General features: G+C 46.2%; 1 protein-coding gene across 1 annotated transcript in view; it reads left to right on the forward strand.

Moving 5' to 3' along the window:
- Positions 1–1,334: 1,334 nt before the first annotated feature.
- SLC9A8 (solute carrier family 9 member A8) overlaps positions 1,335–18,992 on the forward strand; it is a 71,666-nt gene continuing 54,008 nt past the window's right edge. Inside the window, exons 1-3 of the mRNA XM_012189330.5 lie at positions 1,335–1,383; positions 3,274–3,452; positions 9,172–9,252. Of these exons, the coding sequence (XP_012044720.1) occupies positions 1,370–1,383; positions 3,274–3,452; positions 9,172–9,252 (274 nt within the window). The 5' untranslated portion in view covers positions 1,335–1,369. The remainder of the gene's footprint in view (positions 1,384–3,273; positions 3,453–9,171; positions 9,253–18,992) is intronic.

Genomic DNA, 18,992 nt, shown 5'->3' on the forward strand with positions numbered 1-18,992 from the left:
GTAGGAGGGAGGGGACTGACCTCACAAGGCAGAGGGGGCAGGGTTGAGTCCTGGAGCTTCTCCACCTTTTTTTTCCCTCTGACTGAGACTGGAAGCCAGGGTACCTGGCTTAAGCAGGGCAGTGACTGAAGTTTAAAAGGTTCACTGGGGCCTCTGTTGTGTGTGTTTAGTTCCTCCGCTGTGGGAAAAGCTTAAGGAAGAATAGCAGAGTCAGAAAAAGGGTTTAAACAGCTATCACAGCTGCCGAGCTACGATGGTTTCCACCAGGGAGGGAAGTAGCCGCAGAGCTGGCATCAAAGCCAAAGGCCTCACAAGAAGGTACCAGCTCTCCAGGTGGGGGCCTTCCTACCCCTCCAACTTCACTTTGTTCTTTCCTGTTTCCCCAACCCCACAGATCACTGCTAACTGTGGTTTCCCAAGGACAAAAGAACAGAAAAAAAAAAAAAAAAACAAAACCAAGGGGGGCCTTGGAAATAAACTTTATTCTCCTTTCATTCTGCCTGGTGTCTGGAAATTCTTTAATAACCCACACAGACCAGGACACTAACCACGCGCCTGCATGCTCAGTCCTGTCTGACCCTTCGCGACCCTCATGGACTGTAGCTCACCAGCCTCCTCTGTCCATGGGATTCTCCAGGCAAGAATATTGCCCTTTCCTTCTCCAGGTGATATTCCCCACCCAGTGATCAAACCTGTGTCTCTTGTGTCTCCTGCATTGGCAGGCGGATTCTTTATCACTGAGCCACCTGGAACCACGTATAGGCGTCTGATTATTTGTTGAGACAATGAACAAATGAATGGAGGATTCATTCTTAAGATCATCATCCTCTATTTTAAAGATAGGAATACAGTCAGAACTCAATATATGTTTACAGATAGAATACTGCACAATTCTGCAAAACCCAGGTGGCTAGTCCTCTTTTGGGCTGGGGAAAACTGAGACTGGGGGGGTATACCCGTGGGGTCCCTCTGCTAAGCTTACTCTAGAAGCTTCCGTCCCACTTTAACTATGGTCAATTCCTGGACACCGGGAGGAAAGGGCGCGCTTTCAGGATGAGTCACAGTCAACTCAGGAGTTTCCCCAAAACGTCCCAACCCTGTGGAAGGGAACAGCCGGAACTTCGCAGGGCCAGAGGGGCCAAAAGAAGTGCGGCCACACACCCTGAAAGTTCCCCGGGGTCCTCCCACGCGCATCCTCCCACCCTCCGGCCATAGAGACGAAGGGACAGAAATGCCGGCCTCGCGCAGCCGAGACTCCGCCCCGCTGCCGGTCGGCCCGCCCGCGCCTCCAGCGGAAGCCGGAAGCAAAAGCGGGCCCTGCTAGCCCCGCGCTCGGTGGTCTCGGAGGCTCCGCGGGATTGGGGAGAAGATGGCGGAAGAGGAGTGAGTGGGCTTTTTTTCCTGGGCGGCTGAGGCGGCAGGGCTGGGCCCGGTCGGGTGACAGCGAGCCCTTCAGGCCGCCCTCCGGCCCCAGAAGGCGGAGCTCCTCGCGCCGGTTGGCCGGGACTGACCGTGCTGGCGCCTGCGAGCCGGGGGAGGGGCGGGCCTGGGCCGCGCAGCCCCCTTGAGGTTGGACCCTCTGGCTAGGTATCGGCCGTTGGTCGTAGATCTCGGAAGCTGCCTTGCGGAAACCGCAGCCCAGATTTCACTTTCCCATTTTTCGGTCATCTGCTGATTACGCAGCGCTCCGCCGCCTCCAGAAAGTCCTCCCCCCCCTCCCCCTTACGTAGCCAGTCCCCTCCTCCGTTGTAACGATCATGTTTTCTTGTTTCCTTCAATGAAATCCATTTATTCATTAAACTGGTGGCCATCTACTGTCGATCAGGCCCTGGTCACATGGTAGAGAGGGAGACCGACCCGGAGCCCTTCTCAAGGAGCTTTCGTTCTAGTGGAAAGAGAAGACCGTAAATAGACAAGATAATTTCAGTGTTCTGAAGGAAGCGGAATGGTACTGGGGTGGAGGAGGCTTCTCAGGAGCAGGTGACGTGCCGGATGAAGCCTTAGAGGCCAAAAGGAGGAATAGGAGAGGGAAGACAGGTGCAAGAAAGAGCTTAGTGCCTTTTGACACTAAGGACAGAAAAAAAGGAAGGCTGGAGTGTAGAGAGCAAGGGAGCTGGCCGTGTAAGATAAAGGGAGTGAGGTGTCTCCGTCCTTCAGTTGCCTCAGGAAGGACCACTCTTAGTCTTTTCTGCATACCTGCCCGGCACAGTCTGCTGCATGTTATAGAAGCCCGTCTTCGTGGAAGGAGTGTATGAAAATTAACAAGGAACCAAACCAACAGTTGAAATTTTACTCCCTCGCCTGACAACTTTTCTATATGTCTTTTAGCCTAGGGTCATTTCGTTCAGTTAGCTTACTTACTGACCATCTTGGCTGTCACAGACACTAAACTGGGCCTCAGCAGCACAAAGGAAAAGAGGTGGTATGGCTCAGTGATTTCAAGTTTGGATTCAAATTTGGCTTGATTCTGCCACCGACTTACTGAGATACTAGCCACATTAAGCCAGCAGGCGTAACAAAAGGGTCTCTGAGCCTGTTATTCACAGGTAAAAAAGAGAAAGTAGCAGTGTCCACCTCAGGCTTGTTATGCGTGTTAAATGCAGGTTTGTATGTTACCTGGTCCCCAGAATGAGGCTGTACTCAAAAAACATCAGTTGTTACAATCACAGCTGCAATGGTTATTATGTCATTATCACACTAGTTTACAATCCCAACACAATGTGAGGAGATAGCTGTGAGGAACATAGTGGTGGGGTGGAGTGGGGGTGTTACAGAGGGGATTATTTTGGGGCCATTGAACTGAGGTTGTAAAGCAGGGTAGGGCATTCAGACTTAATCAACAATTGAGTAAAATCTGTGGCTTCTTGCACATTCGATCTAAGGAAAAGAATGTAAACTGGAGAAGTAAAGGTGGTTAGTAAATGATGTTCGAACTTGGAATGTGATGAGACTCCAGTTTGCCTCCCTTTGTGCTGTGCTCAGTCCTTAAATCCCCGTTAAGGCAGCATTTGGTTCTACACTGGCCCTGACTCCCCCTTGTCCCTGACCTCTAAGTGGTTGTGTTCAGTGCACCTGAGGCCACCTGTACCCTCGTGCAGCAGCAGGCAGGAATCTTCCTAACCAGTTTCTCTCCAAGGCTTGCCTCTTGGTTGCAAGCCTTGTGAATGCCGTAGAGCTCCAGGCCAAAGTTCTCTTTCTGGTTTGTGTATGTGTTGATAACTCAGGGCCCTCTTTCCTTTGTCTAATTCAGCTGCTTTTTATGTTCTCCAACAGGTTCCCCAACACAACTCATGAAGGTTTCAATGTCACCCTGCACACCACCCTGGTGGTCACTACGAAACTGGTGCTCCCGACCCCTGCCAAGCCCATCCTCCCGGTGCAGACAGGGGAGCAAGCTCAGCAGGAAGAGCAGTCAAGCGGCATGACCATTTTCTTCAGCCTCCTCGTCCTAGGTGAATGCAGGTCTTCGGGGAATGTTCTCGGAAACACCATCCCCTGGCATTTTGAGCGTCTGTGTGTGCTATCTGTATGGTCAAACCCGGGTCAGCTACTGTTGACTTTGTCAAGTCTGCCTCTCATTTGACTTTCAGTTCATACACGGAGGGTCACTGATCAGTTCATGATGCTATAACTGTTTCGTCTCATAGTCCTCTTTCTTTATAAAATCATTGAGCTTAGTCATTCTGAAGAACGTCTTTATCATAGATGTCCTTTGAAACAAAGACAGAGAATTCTTGATCTGGAAAGAACCTTGAACATCTTCTAGTTCAGTGTATTTCAGATTCTGCTCATGAGTCTCTGTGTGTGTCTGTGTGACGGTGTGGCTGGGGGTCGGGGGTCACACGGCAAAGCATCTGACTTTCTGACCAGAGCTGCGTTTTGTCTCTTGTGTCCATTCAGCTTCCATGTAAACGTTCACTTAGTTAAGAGTTTTGCTGTGAGTGGAAGACCAGACCCCCTCGTGTTCGCACACTATTTTCTTTAACCTCTGTTGTTCCCGATAACTGTGGTCATGGCTTTTGCCATGTCTGTGTACCGCCTGTGCCGCTGTTTGCTGCTACTGCTAAGTCGCTACAGTCGTGTCCGACTGTGCGACCCCGGAGATGTCAGCCCACCAGACTCCCCTGCCCCTGGGATTCTCCAGGCAAGAACACTGGAGTGGGTTGCCATTTCCTTCTCCAATACAGGAAAGTGGAAAGTGAAAGTGAAATCGCTCTGTCGTGTCCGACTCTTTGCAACCCCATGGACTGTAGTCCACCAGGCTCCTCCATTCATGGGATTTTCCAGGCAAGAGTACTGGAGTGGGGTGCCATTGCCTTCTCTGTGCCGCTGTTTACTCACGTGATATTTTTCTTTAAAGAGATTCACTCTCTCAAACTTAAGATCTCATTTTATTCAACCTCCTTATTTCACAGGTGAAGAAATTTAGGCCCATAGAGTTTAAGTTAATTGACAGATCTGTTTTAGGGGAGACTAGAGGCTAATTTTCAGGTTGCCAGACATCGGTCAGGAAGTTTAGATAAAAGGCAATTTGTTAGCTGCCTTGCAGACACTATGGACAGTAGACAAGTGTCTTAGACCAGAAAACCCAGTTAAAACTGCACAACCACTTTGGATCAGCTAAGAAAGAAATAACTTCGAGTAGGATTCTCCAAACTTGTTTGTAAAGTGAAGTTGGCACGTTTACATTTTATGCTCCTCTTTAATTATATTGAGTCATATTTCTAGTTAGATCTTTTCAGAAGAATGGAAGGTACAAAAAATATAAGAGTGCAGAGTATTTCTCTGATGGCAATTAGGATTGTTTTTGGTTTATTTTTTCGCAGAAAAGTGTAACTTCTTTCACATTTATATTTAGACTGTTAAGTAATTTTACTACATAATTTTATTTAATTTAAAATCTCAGAACTCATCCTTGTCTTTTATAGGTTTTTAAAAACTCTTCTTTTTTGCCATGCAGTGTGGTTTGTGGGATCTTAATTCCTGACCAAGGATCAAACCCAAGCCCTTGGCATCACTGCAGAGTCTTCTCCACTGGATTGCCAGGGAATTCCCATATAGTTTTAAAAAAGCTTTTTCCCAAAAAAGTACACAAACCACAAGTGCACGGTGTCCGTTTAGATTGGATATGCCCAAGTAATTTTTTACTCTGTTAAGGTGATTCTGCTTCTCAGGGATTACTTCAACAATCAAGGACTCTTGTTTTCTTTTTTCCCCCTTTTGTTATAGTACTTGAATACTAAGAAGAAAAGCAGTTGTTTTCTTGACCAAGAAGTCTTTAGTACCGAATCCTTAATCCTGAGGGAGTATTGTTCGTCTGTTTACACTGTTGTCAGCATGATATGTTAGGGGATATAAAAGGCAAGCCTTGGGAAAAAAAAGTTCCGTTTTGTGATCACCTTTTTCACTGGAGAGTGAGAAATAAGACGTTCAAAGTAACTTTCAGGGTGTGGAGCATCTCGGATTAGCTTGTGCCAGCGATCACAAAGCAGGTTTTTATGATGTGCTTTTTAATCCAGATAAAATGCTGCCCAGTGTTTGTACATCTTTGAGGCCAAAAAGGGCTGAGCTGTATTTAGCAGTGCTGCGTATTTCTCTTGCATTGTCTTCTCTACAAACCCATCATAAGCCTCTGACATTGGTCAGGTGGTTTCTGTTTCCCCTAATCAGTTGACGATTTGGTATCTTCACTTTGCACGGGTAGATTAGCATGTGTTAGCGGAATGGAATGCTTTCTATGTAAATTTGAAGGGAGGTTTTCCCTCTCTTGTATATCAGCAAATTATTACGTATCTTGTATATTTATTCCTGATTATATGTCCACACAATGTAAATCTGATAAGGAAAAAAAATGTCTATTAATAGATAACTAGCCAGATCACTTAATGCATAGACTAGTGAATTGAGGGAAACAGTCCGTCAGTTATTCTAGACTTCAGGAGTTCTAACCTGGAACAGATTTACCGCTTTTGTTTACTATTGTAGTCAAATCAAATGAGATTGTGACTTGTGTGTGCAAAGGATGCCAAAATTCTAATTTTGACTTCAAGAAGTTTGAGGTCAGTTGACCTACCCTTGTCCTTTGCTGATCTTTGACTCCACAGTGACAGTGGTGAGTCACTGTTACTGATGTACACTAGAGTTAACTATTAGCATCATTCGACACATTTTATGGGCCATAAAATTTAATGGAGTTGTTAAAATTGACATGTCTTATGTTTCAATGTATTTTCCATAATTAAAACTTCAGGCATGAAAAATTGGAAATACAGGAATTTGTGGTGCTCATACCATCCATATCACACAGAAGGTTTTGTCCCTCCTTGCTCTGTATTTTCTCAAGTGTACTTGAAAATGTGTGCTCGGATGTGTATGTATACATATGTACATTCATAAGCACACAGGCAGCGATAGGCACATACTGTCCGGAGTTTGTTTTAACGTAAGAGGAGTCCTATAGCTCGGCTTTTCTTCTCACAGAATGGCTTGGAGATCTTTCCATGTTAGTGCTTTTTGCATATAACTTTCCTTGTTTTTTTTTTTTTAAGACAAAAATCTGTGTGTGTGTAGTAAAATAGACATCAAGTTTACCATTTCGAAGTATATGATTTAGTGGCATTCATTACATTCACAGTAATGTAATCTGAATCTGGGCAGCCATCACCATGATCTAGTTCTGGAACATTTTCGGCACCCCTGAAGGAAACCCAGTTCCTGTTAAAAGCAGCCACTCCCCATTCTGCCTCCCCGCAGTCTCTGGTAAACACTGTTCTGCTGTCTCTAGGAATTTGCCTGCTAAGGGTATTTCATACAAATGGGACCATGCAGTGTGGGCCTTTTATGTCTGGCTTCTTTCATGTAACACAATGTCTTCAGGGTTCATCCGTGTTGTGGCGTGTGTCAGAATCCCCTTCCTTTCTATGACTGAATAATCGTCCTCGTGTTTATCCATTCATCAGCTGATGGGCATTTGGATTGTTTCCACCTTTTGGCTATTGTGAATAGTGCTGCTATGAACACTTTTGTTCAAGTTCTTATGTGGGCATATTAAAACCCATTTCTCTTGGATATATGTACTTAGGAATGGGATTGCTGGGTTGAGTGGTTACTCTGTGAGGAGCTTTCTCGGAAACTGCTGAACTTTCCCGCCGTAGCTGCGGGCTCTGGTTGCTCTCTATCCTTGTTACCATCCTAAAGGCTGTGAAGTTGTGTCTCATTGTAGTTTTGATTTGCATTTTTCTAATGATTAACGAAGATGAGTACCTTTTCATGTGCTTATTGACCATTTGCATATCTTCTTTAGAGAAATGTCTAAAATATCTTTTGCCCATTTTAAAAAAGTGTGTTGTCTTTTTGTTCTTCTTTATATACTGTGGACACTAGACCCTTATCAGACATATGACCAACAAATATTTTCTGACATTCTGTGGGTTGTCTTTGCAGATCTCCTCTTTATCTCTGAAGACCATTCTGCGGCATTGCTCGTCCTTACATGCCGCTCTCTCTGCTGATAGACAGCTTCTCTTTCGCTCTTGTTTTGGGGTGGGGGTGCTGCACCAGGTCTTAGTTGCTGCATGCTGCAGGACCTCCGTTCCCCGACCAGGGATGGAGCCCAGCCCCCTGCATTGCATGTGCAGAGTCTCCATCATTGGACCACCAAGGGAGTCCCTCTTTTCCTCTGTAGCTTCAGATAGTTATCTGATTTACGAGCAGAAGCTTTTAAATTTTGTCATCCAGATTGGTGCAAAGAAAGAGCAGCAACTGATTCAACTCCTTAGATCTATATATTTCTGTCTACTTATGTGCTCGTGTGTCTACATTTTTATACAGTAGGCATTCTCACTGGTTCCATGTTGAGCTTATGCATTGGAACTTCTTTCTTGCTCTTAGTATTTAATGGAGGACTTTTCTAACTAGGCTAAATATTTATAATGAAATCACACCACAGATTGATAGTTTAAAGCACAGAATGAAAGGAGGACACAATTTCCATATTTACAGCTGTTTCCTTTCTCTGGCCACCTGGTGCTTTCTGGTGGGACTAAAGATAACCTAATTTGTCAGCGTGGGCTCTGAGGGTGGCCCGTTCACAGTCATGCAGATTGTTTGAACATTTCCTTTTACAAAAAAAGGCAACTCATTTATTTTTAATACTATAATACTCTGATGAGATGGCATACCACCCAGGTGCCTAGTAAAAGAAAATGCACAGTAATACTTGGGCCTTGAAATTACATTCAGGAGTTATTTATGTGAAAGTGTGCTTTTTTTGGTCTGAAAAACCTATTCCTTTCTAACAATTTTACATCTTTTTGGATCTTTTCTTTCATGACAACACCCCTGTGAGGAAAGTCAGACATTATTCTCATTTTCCTGGTTGAGGATGAAGGCCTCCAGTAGTGGGTGGTGGGTGCCAAGGATTAAGGGGACAGGGTTGGACTTGAGCTTGGGCCAGTGACACCCAGCGGTGGTGTGACCTCGCTCAGCCTCAGCTTTCTTATCTTTAATCAAAGGAGGCAGAGGTGATGCCAGCTCATTCAGAGGGGGTGTTGATGGTCAGCTGAGAGAGCACTTGGGAAGTGCTCAGGGCCTCCCCTGGCTCATGGGGAGCCCTCAACCGGTGGAAGTCCCAGTACCCAGCTGGGAAGCAGGCACCCCATCTCTAGGTCTCTGTGTTCTTATCACCAGATTAGGATTAACTTTGTCCTGTTTGTAAAACACCCTGACTTCCTTCTGTGTTGAAAGAGGACACGTCACAAGGCTGCAAAATACTTGCTGTCAACATATATTCTGTTGTAGCTGTCTTTGCATAAAACTGATTGAGTTCATTGACTTCTTCCTCACTGTTGAGGATCATTTCTCAGAATAAGGGAAATTTGAATAATTTTAAATGGTTGTATGAGATTTAATCACTCAGAAGAAAGATAGGTGTCTGTTGCTCTTTCAACAACTGGAAAGCAGCAGCTAGTTCAAGCGTGTAAAGAAATAATGTAAAATGTAGTGAAGTACCTCCAGATTCAGAAACAAGAAGTTGAAAAGACAGCTGAAGTTTACTGTGTCACTGCCAGTTGTCCGTTTCCCTGGCGGCCTCCCAGAAATAACTGCTGCCTTGGGCTTGGTGTTTCCATTCAAAGTTGGGTTGTTTTAACAGTGTCTTATTTTTTCCCACAGCTATCTGCATCATATTGGTGCATTTACTGATCCGATACAGATTACATTTCTTGCCAGAGAGTGTTGCTGTGGTCTCATTAGGTAAGTGCTTAATGGCGATCCTATACTTAAAGCAGTAACAGTACCATTTTTTGAGTGCCTCCCAAGTGCTCCTAAGCACACGAGATGTGGTTTACACCTGAGCTCATTTCATCTTCTCTGCCAACTGCCGTGAGGGTGTTGTGATTCTGTTTTACACATGAGTATACCGGGGGCTCAGAGAGTAGTGATGACCTCCTAAAAGTCACATGGAAGCCCCACTATATGCTCAAGAGCCCTTTCTACTTCTGAAACCAGGGCACATCCAAGGCTCTCATCAGTTTATTATGTTGTGGTTACTTTATTTCTAGTTTCCAGTAGCCTGCTGCTGATATCTGTGTCTTATCACCACTGCTTTATAAGTTAATTTTATGTATATATTTCTACATGACAGGCTTCCCAGTTGGCACAGTGATAAAGAATCTGCCTGCCAGTGCAGCAGACACCAGAGACATGGGTTCAATCCCTGGATTGGGAAGATCCCCTGGAGTAGGAAATAGCAACCCACTCTAGTATTCTTGCCTGGGAAATTCCATGGACAGAGGAGCCTGGCGGGTTACAGGCCGTGGGGTCCCAAAGAGGTGGACACGACTGAGCATCTGAATACACCTGCACACACAGTTGTATGCGCTTTATAAGCTTTCTTTGCCTTGTAGATCTGGTTTAGTATATTCAGAAATTCTTTCCCGATGCAGCATTGCTTTAGGTTAGGTTTGGAAATAAACATGCACACTGTTCACTCTAAGGCCTGCTGCTAGGCTGTGCTGTCACTCCACTGAGGCGAGTAAGTGACACGTAATTCATAGAATCACTGAATTTTACAGCCAGAAGAGATCCTCACTTTAAGGTTTAACGTTAGTCGCATCTAAAGTCGTCAGAGGGCATTCCCTTCTACCTCACTTACATTTCCCTCTTTTGTTTCCTGTGGCAACTTGTTGAAAGGTAATTAGCCTCAATTTAGAGTGTGTGAATCAGTGTAATAACAGTTGAGCTCACATGTGAGTTCATTGAAGTGTTTAAGAAGGAAGAAGGAAGAAGGAGCGGCCTCACTCTTCAGTAAGTGTTAAAGTCAAGATGTGGGTGGGGAGGCTTCAGTTCAGTTCAGTCGCTCAGTTGTGTCCCACTCTTTGCGACCCCATGAATCGCAGCACACCAGGCCTCCCTGTCCATCACCATCTCCCGGAGTTCACTCAAACTCACGTCCATCGAGTCGGTGATGCCATCCAGCCATCTCATCCTCTGTTGTCCCCTTCTCCTTCTGCCCCCAATCCCTCCCAGCATCAGAGTCTTTTCCAATGAGTCAACTCTTCGCGTGAGATGGCCAAAGTACTGGAGTTTCCGCTTTAGCATCATTCCTTCCAAAGAACACCCAGGGCTGATCTCCTTTAGAATGGACTGGTTGGATCTCAGGCTTACAGGATAGTAAATAGGGTTTCACTAAGGTTAGCTAAAGGTTAGTAGTCAGCTTACTACGTTGTCATTACTTTCACTCATTTCCACTTGCCTACTGATGATATTTAATACTGCCTTATCACCTTTAGTTCTCTATAAGTTAATTTTCCTTGCCTTAGATCTGGTTTAGAATCCACCTGCAATGTGGGAGACCTGGGTTCAATCCCTGGGTTGGGAAGATCCCTGGAGGAGGGCATGGTGACCCACTCCAGTATTCTTACCTGGAGAATCCCCATGGACAGAGGAGCCTGGCAGGCTACAGCCCATGGGGTTGCAAAGAGTTGGACAGGACTGAGCGACTAAGCATAGCACAGCACAGGTTAACTTTAGAAATGAATGATCAAGGACTCCCTGATGGTCCAGTGGTTAAAGATTTTGCCTTCCAGTAAAGGGATGCGAGTTTGTTCCCTGGTCAGGGAGCTGAGGAGCCCACATGCCTTGAGGCCAAAAAACCAAAACGAAACAGAAGCAATATTGTAACAAATTCAGTAAAGACTTTAAAAATGGCCCACATCACGAATATCTCTAAATAAACTGAATGACCAGACTCTGTCCATTCTTCCCCTGCCAGCAGTCCCACAACTCTGGTTCAGCCCTTCCGTTGTCTTCCCTGGACTTCATGGTACCTTCAGTGCCAGGTTCTGGGCTGTGAGCTTTCACAGTGTCATCTCATTTAAGCCCCATAGCCCCAGGTGATGTCATATTTTAAGGAAGAGGTACCACTAGAAAGTTTTGATCTTCAGTAAAGAGTTAGAAACAGGTTTTACTCAGAGAGTTCCTGTTCTGTATTGAACAGGCTCTTTATATGCACATCCTGGCAGATTCTAACTTAGCTAACAAGAGCCTTCGAGCTCTAAGAAGAGGAAGATCATTCATTAACATTCCTTTCCTGATATTGGGCATGTTGAAAATAACCTATTTAGCTAATACCTGTTATTCTTGGGCATCCAGTAAAGACTTAAAAAACCACTCAAGGAAGTTACAGTTTTGTGGTCAGTTTACATAGTTTCTTACGAATAAGAACCATAGTCGCCGTGTATCTGGCATGGTGCACGTGGCAGTTAAAGTGGTGGTTCGTATGGTTTGGTTTGGGATGTCAGGGTCCTGACTTTTGAATGTTTGAGTGACCGGGGATTGTTGAGCACCGGCACTTGTAAGAGGACTTCGAGAGGTGGTGTTAGGGGCCTGCCGAGAGCCACCCCCCTGCCCTGGAAACAGAGTCCTCGTTTTGAGCCTAGTGTCTTGCCACAGTACACTTAAGGAAGGTAGGCCCCTCCGAGTCAAGATTGGGCTTTGCCATCATGAAAATTGTGTTATCTTCTACCAGTGATTGTCTGAGAGGGGTGGAGGCAGTGGACAGTGTGAGACCCAGTTCTGGCCAGTGAGATCGAAGGGAAATAGGCCGGGGTGATGAGTTTTGGAAAACTTTTTTCTCTCTGGTAAAAAGAAATTTCTCCTTCCTTCGATACTGCTGTATGAAGATATGATGTCTGGAGCACTGGCAGCCATCTTGCAGTCATCGTGGCTCAAAGACAAAGCCAGAATGCTAGGGCTTGCCAAGGGGACAGATGGAAAACCTGGATTCTCAACTGCACTGTTGTTCTGTTGAATTGATAGCCCTGAAACCACCTATCTCAGAGCTGCCTGTTATATGAGATAATAAACATCTGTTGTTTAAGCCATTTTTAGTCAGGTGTTCTTTTACTTGCAGAGGAAAACATCTTAACTGATACAGGACTCTTTCCATTCTGTGGACAATATCAATTCAAAAAGGGTCAAAGAACACAAATTGGCGGGGGTGTGGTTGCACACCCATTGGCTCAGGGCACGAGCAGAGCTACAGGCAGTGCCAGCATCAGACTCCACTGGATCAAGTCTCCTGGACTTTCTCCGTTTCTCAACAGTGCTTCCCTTGTTTAGGCTTCCCCGTCAGGCTCTCTCCAGCTTCAGGCTCACTCTCCTTGCAGTGGCAGTCACAGTGGGCGAGGTGCCCTGCTCTCCTCCCAGGTCCCACCAGAAGCTGTAAGAGGAGCTCACCAGATGGCCACCCAGAACCGGCCATGAAGTGGAGTGATGGTGGGGGCCAGCCAAGGCTGTTCGGCGGCGGAGTTTACGTCTCCACTGATGCTGCACAGATAACTGTAGCTAGAAGAGCCAGGTCTCAGGTGGAAAGCCCATCTTTCTTACTTTCAGTACTGGTGTTCTAACTCAGGTGATTGGGATGCTCAAAGCGCTTCTGGGGATCCTGCTGGGGTCCAGAAAGTAGTTTTTGTTATATTAGAGGACATTTGGATAGAATTTAGGGATGCTGACAAAGCTTTCAAAATAGTCCTGTAATTCATAAAGCTATGTAGATGAGAGGAAAATTGTTTTCTACTGGAGCAAAGTGTAACAAAAGAATTTCCAATTTTTGTGCCAAAACAGCTGCCAAAGAAAATGAGGTTTTCATTCTCTCAGGGATACGTTTTCCTAGCCTACTTCTTCTAACCAGAAGTTACTTTTTAGTCCATAGTCATTTAGAGATATTGTTGACCTTTTGTGTTAAGCATTCAGAGCTGAAACTGTTGGTATGGACAAGGACTGTCCAGAGACCTCTGGTGGTCCAGTGGCTAAGACTCTGGGCTCCCAATGCAAGGGGCCTGGATCCAGTCCCTGGTCAGGGCACTGGATCCCACGTGCCGCAACTAAGACCTGGTGCAGGCAAAGAAATAGATTTTAAAATATTAAAGAAGAAAAAAAAGAGAAAAGGACTATCTATATTCTAAACAGCACATTTCTACTCTTCTATTTTGTTATATTTTCAAGTGAATCCTGAGACTTTCATTCTTTATAAAAACATAATATCAGCATAAAGTTCTGAAGATATTTCCTTGACCCTTGTTCACAGCTTTCAGATACTTTCTATATTGAGGGGATTCTGTAGTTTGGGCCTTTTTAAGTAAATTTTTTGGGGCACATTTAAATAGCTATACCAAAAAAGAAAAATCCTTTTTTTTTTTTTTTTTTTGACAACCAGCTCCTCTTATCATGCCTCTTTCTCTCCAAACTATGGTTGGAAGTACACATATCCAGCAGATGACTTGACTTGGTTTGAGTTGATACCATTTTTTGTGTTCCTTACTTTTTCCTGTTCTTTCCACATATTAGTAAAGTTCACATATTTACTTTTATATTTGGGACTGAAATTGATAAAGAGTGAAAATAAATAATTATCCTGTCCACTGTTCTGATAACTATAGCAGAAACAGGAGTAGATTTTTTTTCTTAGTTATACTTTACTGTAGAGTGAGGAAAGGCCAGAAAAGGTTTAAGAGTGGAAATTTGACTACATGTTCCAGGGTTTAGCCTAAATACTGCTGCTGCTGCTAAGTCGCTTCAGTCATGTCTGACTCTGTGCAACCCCATAGACGGCAGCCCACCAGGCTCCGCCATCCCTGCGATTCTCCAGGCAAGAATACTGGAGTCGGTTGCCATTTCCTTCTCCAATGCATGAAAGTGAAAAGGGAAAGTAAAATCGCTCAGTCGCATCCGGCTCATTACAATCCCGTGGACTGCAGCCCACCAGGCTCCTCCATCCTTGGGATTTTCCAGGCAAGAGTACTGGAGTGGGGTGCCATTCCTTTCTCCGAGCCTAAATGCTACTGACACACAAATCAGGTTTTAACTTGTAACTGATTTGATTGAATCATTGAGTAAATAGAAATACACAAATGTGCTTCCTTGTCACAGTCTTCTTAACTTTATGCTTTTAGTTATGTTAGCTCCTTTAGTTATGTTAAGACTGTAATTTTTTAAGAGTAGGGCTCTTTTTGTCTATGGAAGATTTCAGTGGAAGTTGAAAAAATATCACTCAGTTCCTGCGTTGTTGACCCTGAGTAATTCTGAAAATAGCATATACAGTGATTGTAGTTCTAATTTTACTTAAGGTTTTTTTGCGGGGGGAGGGGGAGGATAAACAGTCTTTATTTCACCAGCAAATAAATTCAGGTCATCTCAGGTTTAGTAACCAAACGGATCATAAAAAAAACATGTTTGCCCTCAGATTTTTTAAATTGTAAAATTTGAAAAAAAGGGGATTGTAGACATATATATATATACACATAGGCCTTAGAAATTTATATAAGTACAAATGTATAAATAGATAGCTTTGTTGTTTAGTCACTAAGTCTTGTCTAACTGTTTGAGACCCCATGGAGTATTGCCCGCTAGACTCCTCTGTCCATGGGCTTTCCCAGGCAAGAATATTGGAGTGGGTTGCTATTTCCTTTTCCATCTAACTTTACTTAAGTTCTAAAAAAAGTTTTGTTTTTTTAAAGAAAACTTAAAGCAAGAATCCCGACTGTAACTGTTATCAGCTTTAATGGGAGTTTGACGGTGATGCAGCTTGAACTGTCCCGTGGGTAAACTCTGCCTGAACCTTAGATACTTTGATTTATGTTAGAGAAAGAACAGGCGTTCATTTGTTGGCATTAAAGTAGCTGTCTTAGAGGTAAGAGGCCAAAATTGGTTGTCAAATTGACAAAATGATCGCATTAGAGTCTCAAGATTTTCCAGGCTGTTGCATTCCAAGAAGACTTTTAACCTCTATGTTTCTGGAAACATGGATCAGAGGTGACAGTTTATTCTTGGAGCGCCTTGTTGCTCTTTCACTGCCATTAGCGCAGTGGAATACTTGCCCTTCTGCCTGGACTCCTGCTCCTAGTTTCCTGACCATCTTTTCTTGGCTCAGCATTTTTTCCGTCTTGAAGTTACATTTTACACTTAAATCTTTCAGATATGTCAGAATAGTGAAGTAGTCTCAACTTTAGAAGAGAAAGGTGGCTAAAGGATTGCATTTTGCAACTTGCTTTTCTGGGCTGACTTCTAGACATTTCCTCTTTGATCACATACATGCTCTCAGTGGGTTAGAGAGGAATAATGTTCCACTGAAGAAGTGCCTTTAAATATATGTGTGCACAGGGCTTCCCTGGTGGCTCAGTGGTAAAAAAAAAAACCCCACCTGCCAGTGCAGGAGACATGAGTTCCATCCCTGGTCTGGGAAGAGCCCCCAGAGGCAGCTAAGCCCCTGTGCCCCAGCTACTGAGCGGGTACTCTAGAGCCCGGGAGCCATGACTGCCGAGCCCACTTGCCACAACCCCTGAAGCCTGCGTGCCCTAGAGCCCGTGCCCTGCGACAGGAGAAGCCACCGCAATGCAAAGCCTGCGCCCCGCAACTGGAGAGTAGCCCTCGCTTGTTACAACTAGGAGAGCAAATCTAGGCGCAGCAACAAAGACTCAGCACAGCCAAAAACAAACAAGACCTGTATCAACAGCACTTCCCCAGAAACCAGACAGACGGCCCTGAGGCCCCGACTCTCCTCTCTCTGGCGAGTCTCTGTCTTTCAGAATACTATCTTTGGAGTAGCTATTTTAGTATAGGTGGCAGCATCAAGGACAGGAATTTCAAAATTAACCTTATTATAAGATAAGTAGTTCTATGATTATAGCTGACAAAATGTGCTAACAGTATTTTAAAAAATCGTTTGTGGTTAAAAACATATTGCCTCAGTAATTGTATTAGTTTCCACTCGTTTATGTAGTGGCCAGACCTGTCTCTTCATGGTGATCAGCCTCAGTCACCCCTGCCAGTGTGGGAGGTTCCCAGGCCTGCTGGTCTGTAGGCACAAAGAGCCCAAACTGATGAGGCAGTTTCTGAGGTTAACTCTTACTGTGTGAACCCTGGTAGCCACGTGCCCTTCTGGGAGCCAGGTCCTTTCAACACACCGAGCCTAAAGTTTCAGGCTAAGGGAAGTAGAAACCCTCCAAGTGGGAATCTCCACTCCGAAGGGAGTCCCTGAGAGTGGTGTCGGGTGGTGCTCCCGCTGTGCGCTGGACCCACGCTTGCCTGCTGGGTTTGTAACCCCCTGTAGTGGCTTAAGAAGCACAGTACATCTTAGAGGAGGGCTCCATTCCTCACAGACGTCATCTCCAAGCTGGTGCCTCAGGTTCATCTTGAAGAGGCCGCTGGCCACTCCAGCTGGTAGCTTTGGGATAGGACCGTGTGACGTCCACGGCCGCAGCCCACTTCTGCACCTCCTTTGTCACAGAGCGAGTCTCTTGGTTTGACGTGTGGTTGTGCAGTACCCCAGTACTTGTGCCTTGTGGACCCACACGAGTTTGGTCTTTAATGTCATCTTAAAGTGGGTTGTTCCTGGGCCTGTCTGGCCTCATAACTCAGTAGATGTGGCATCCCAGCTTGTGAAGGATGGTTCTGGCTGTGTGGGCACTTGATGCCCCATACTTAGGGGCTCTGTCTCTGCCACGGCCCAAGAACATGCCAGGAGCTGTTGGGGTTCTTTCCCCTTGGGGGTTTTCCGAGGGGTGTATGGTTCTCTTCTGCATGTGGCGTGACCTTGCTCTAGAACCCCAGGGATCTCTGCTGAGAGACCCTCCCCTGGGGGCTTGCCAGCCTTCCTTTCTAGCAGATACTTCGGTCCCTTGGAGTCAGCCGGATGGTATGGCGGAAGCGGCAGAGCTGCTGGAGCTGCGGCCGGTGGTTGTTGCCTCACTCAAAACCATCGGCCCCTTAAACACCAGTGAATGGGTGGGAGTAGTTTTCTCAAGTGTGGGGTGTGTTGCCTCCAAAACCTGGGGGAGGCCTCCCAAGCACTGTGCTTCTTTATTAGAGTAGAAGTTACTGACCTTGTCCTTTACTTGGAGGCAGCGTCTTGGTGTGCTCCAGGCCACTTGATCCCCGAAAACTTCCCAGATGGGCAGGCCCCCAAAAGTCTCCATCCTCTGAAGTATCTGTGTCTTACCAAGACAGCTCCTTGCCACGTTGTGCTTATCAGATTAGCATGAGGTCAGTAGTGGGCCAGTGTGTTGTCCTGAACACCTGAATGGTCTGTGTCCATGGGGGCTGTATTATGACAGGAAGCAGGAGTTAGCCTAAGGCCTCGTTTGGGGGCATCTGTGTAATCTTGAAGTAGCCTGGGAACTCTGTATTCCAGCAGGGTGGTGGGGCCACTTCTGGAAGGTTCTGGAAGGTCCACAGGAACCTGCAGGTTAAAGGTGCTTGTGAGCATCTCCAGGCTCCCCAACCCACACGTCTGACCCCACTTCTCTCGTATCGGAGCCCTGCTCCGAGAAGGTGTGGGAGGTGTGTCTTCCTGAGTCCACCTTTCTCTGAAGGTCTGCCACTCTTGCGGTTCAGACTTGCCCGGTCTTCAGCTCTGGAGACCGTCCGACTGCAGGAGATGAGGGTCGATGTCAGTGCCCTTTGACTCTCACCCTTTGCTTGAGGTTGGTGATTGTTTCAGCCTTTCGTGTTCTCTTTTCAAAGAGCATCAGTGGCACTCAGCAACAACCGCAATTCCTCTTTTTGTCTTTGTTTTTTGGCTGCTCTGCAGCGTGTGGGATCTCAGATCCCCATCCAGGGATGAAACCTGTGCCCCCTGCATTGGAAGTGTGGAGTCTTAACCACTGGACCACCGGGGAAGTCCCACTGCTTTTCTTACAGTTATTGTTTCAGCCATAACCTCTTTAACACTAGAGATGTGACATGAGCCCCTGCCTCCTGCAGCAGCCATGACCCAGTCCACCACAAGTGAGAGTCTCAGCAGTGGCCCTGCCACCCTCGGTGAGGGGCGAGCAGGGTTCTGCCTCCAGTGTTGGGGCCCTTTGCTGGGCAGCTGTGGAGGGGTCCAACTCCAGAATCCCGTTCTTTGAGTGTGCTTCCCGCGACCGCCCCACTCCAAGAACTGGTGGTCTCAGGTGGCTCCCTAAATGCAGAATCTGAGATGGGCTTGGGGACAGGTCATGCATTGCGGGGTGCTCTTTAGGAGTAAGTCTGTAAGGAGGGAGTCAACCAGGGAGCGCGCCAGACGGTGGGTGTGACCTCAGCGTAGCCCTCGCCTGGCCTCGGTACACGGCTCTGGGGCAAGTCTGCCCGGGAGCCTCTGTCTTTCCTTCAGGCAAAGGGGTGGGATTTCTCTGCCCCCATCAGGTGGTCAGTGGCTGTGAGTGAGTGTGGGGCGGGCACAGCTTCCAAGATGAGGTGCCTCGCGGCAGCTAAGGGCAGTTGTCTGGACAAGGGGACAGCTGTGAGCCCTTAGGAGCCGCACAGCTGGGCCCAGTGCAGGGGACTGGGCTGGCCCCATGGCCCGGGGTTTACCATGGTAAGCTCTTTACGACATTTAAAACGCCTGGACGCTTGACCCAGCAACCCCTTTTTCAGGGGTTTTGCCTGTGGATACCCTTACACATGGGAAGCGATGTGTTTGCTCAGATGGGAATGGCAGTGAGAGCGAAGCC

The sequence above is a fragment of the Ovis aries genome, chromosome 13, assembly GCF_016772045.2.
Source record: "Ovis aries strain OAR_USU_Benz2616 breed Rambouillet chromosome 13, ARS-UI_Ramb_v3.0, whole genome shotgun sequence".
Lineage (NCBI taxonomy): Eukaryota > Metazoa > Chordata > Mammalia > Artiodactyla > Bovidae > Ovis > Ovis aries.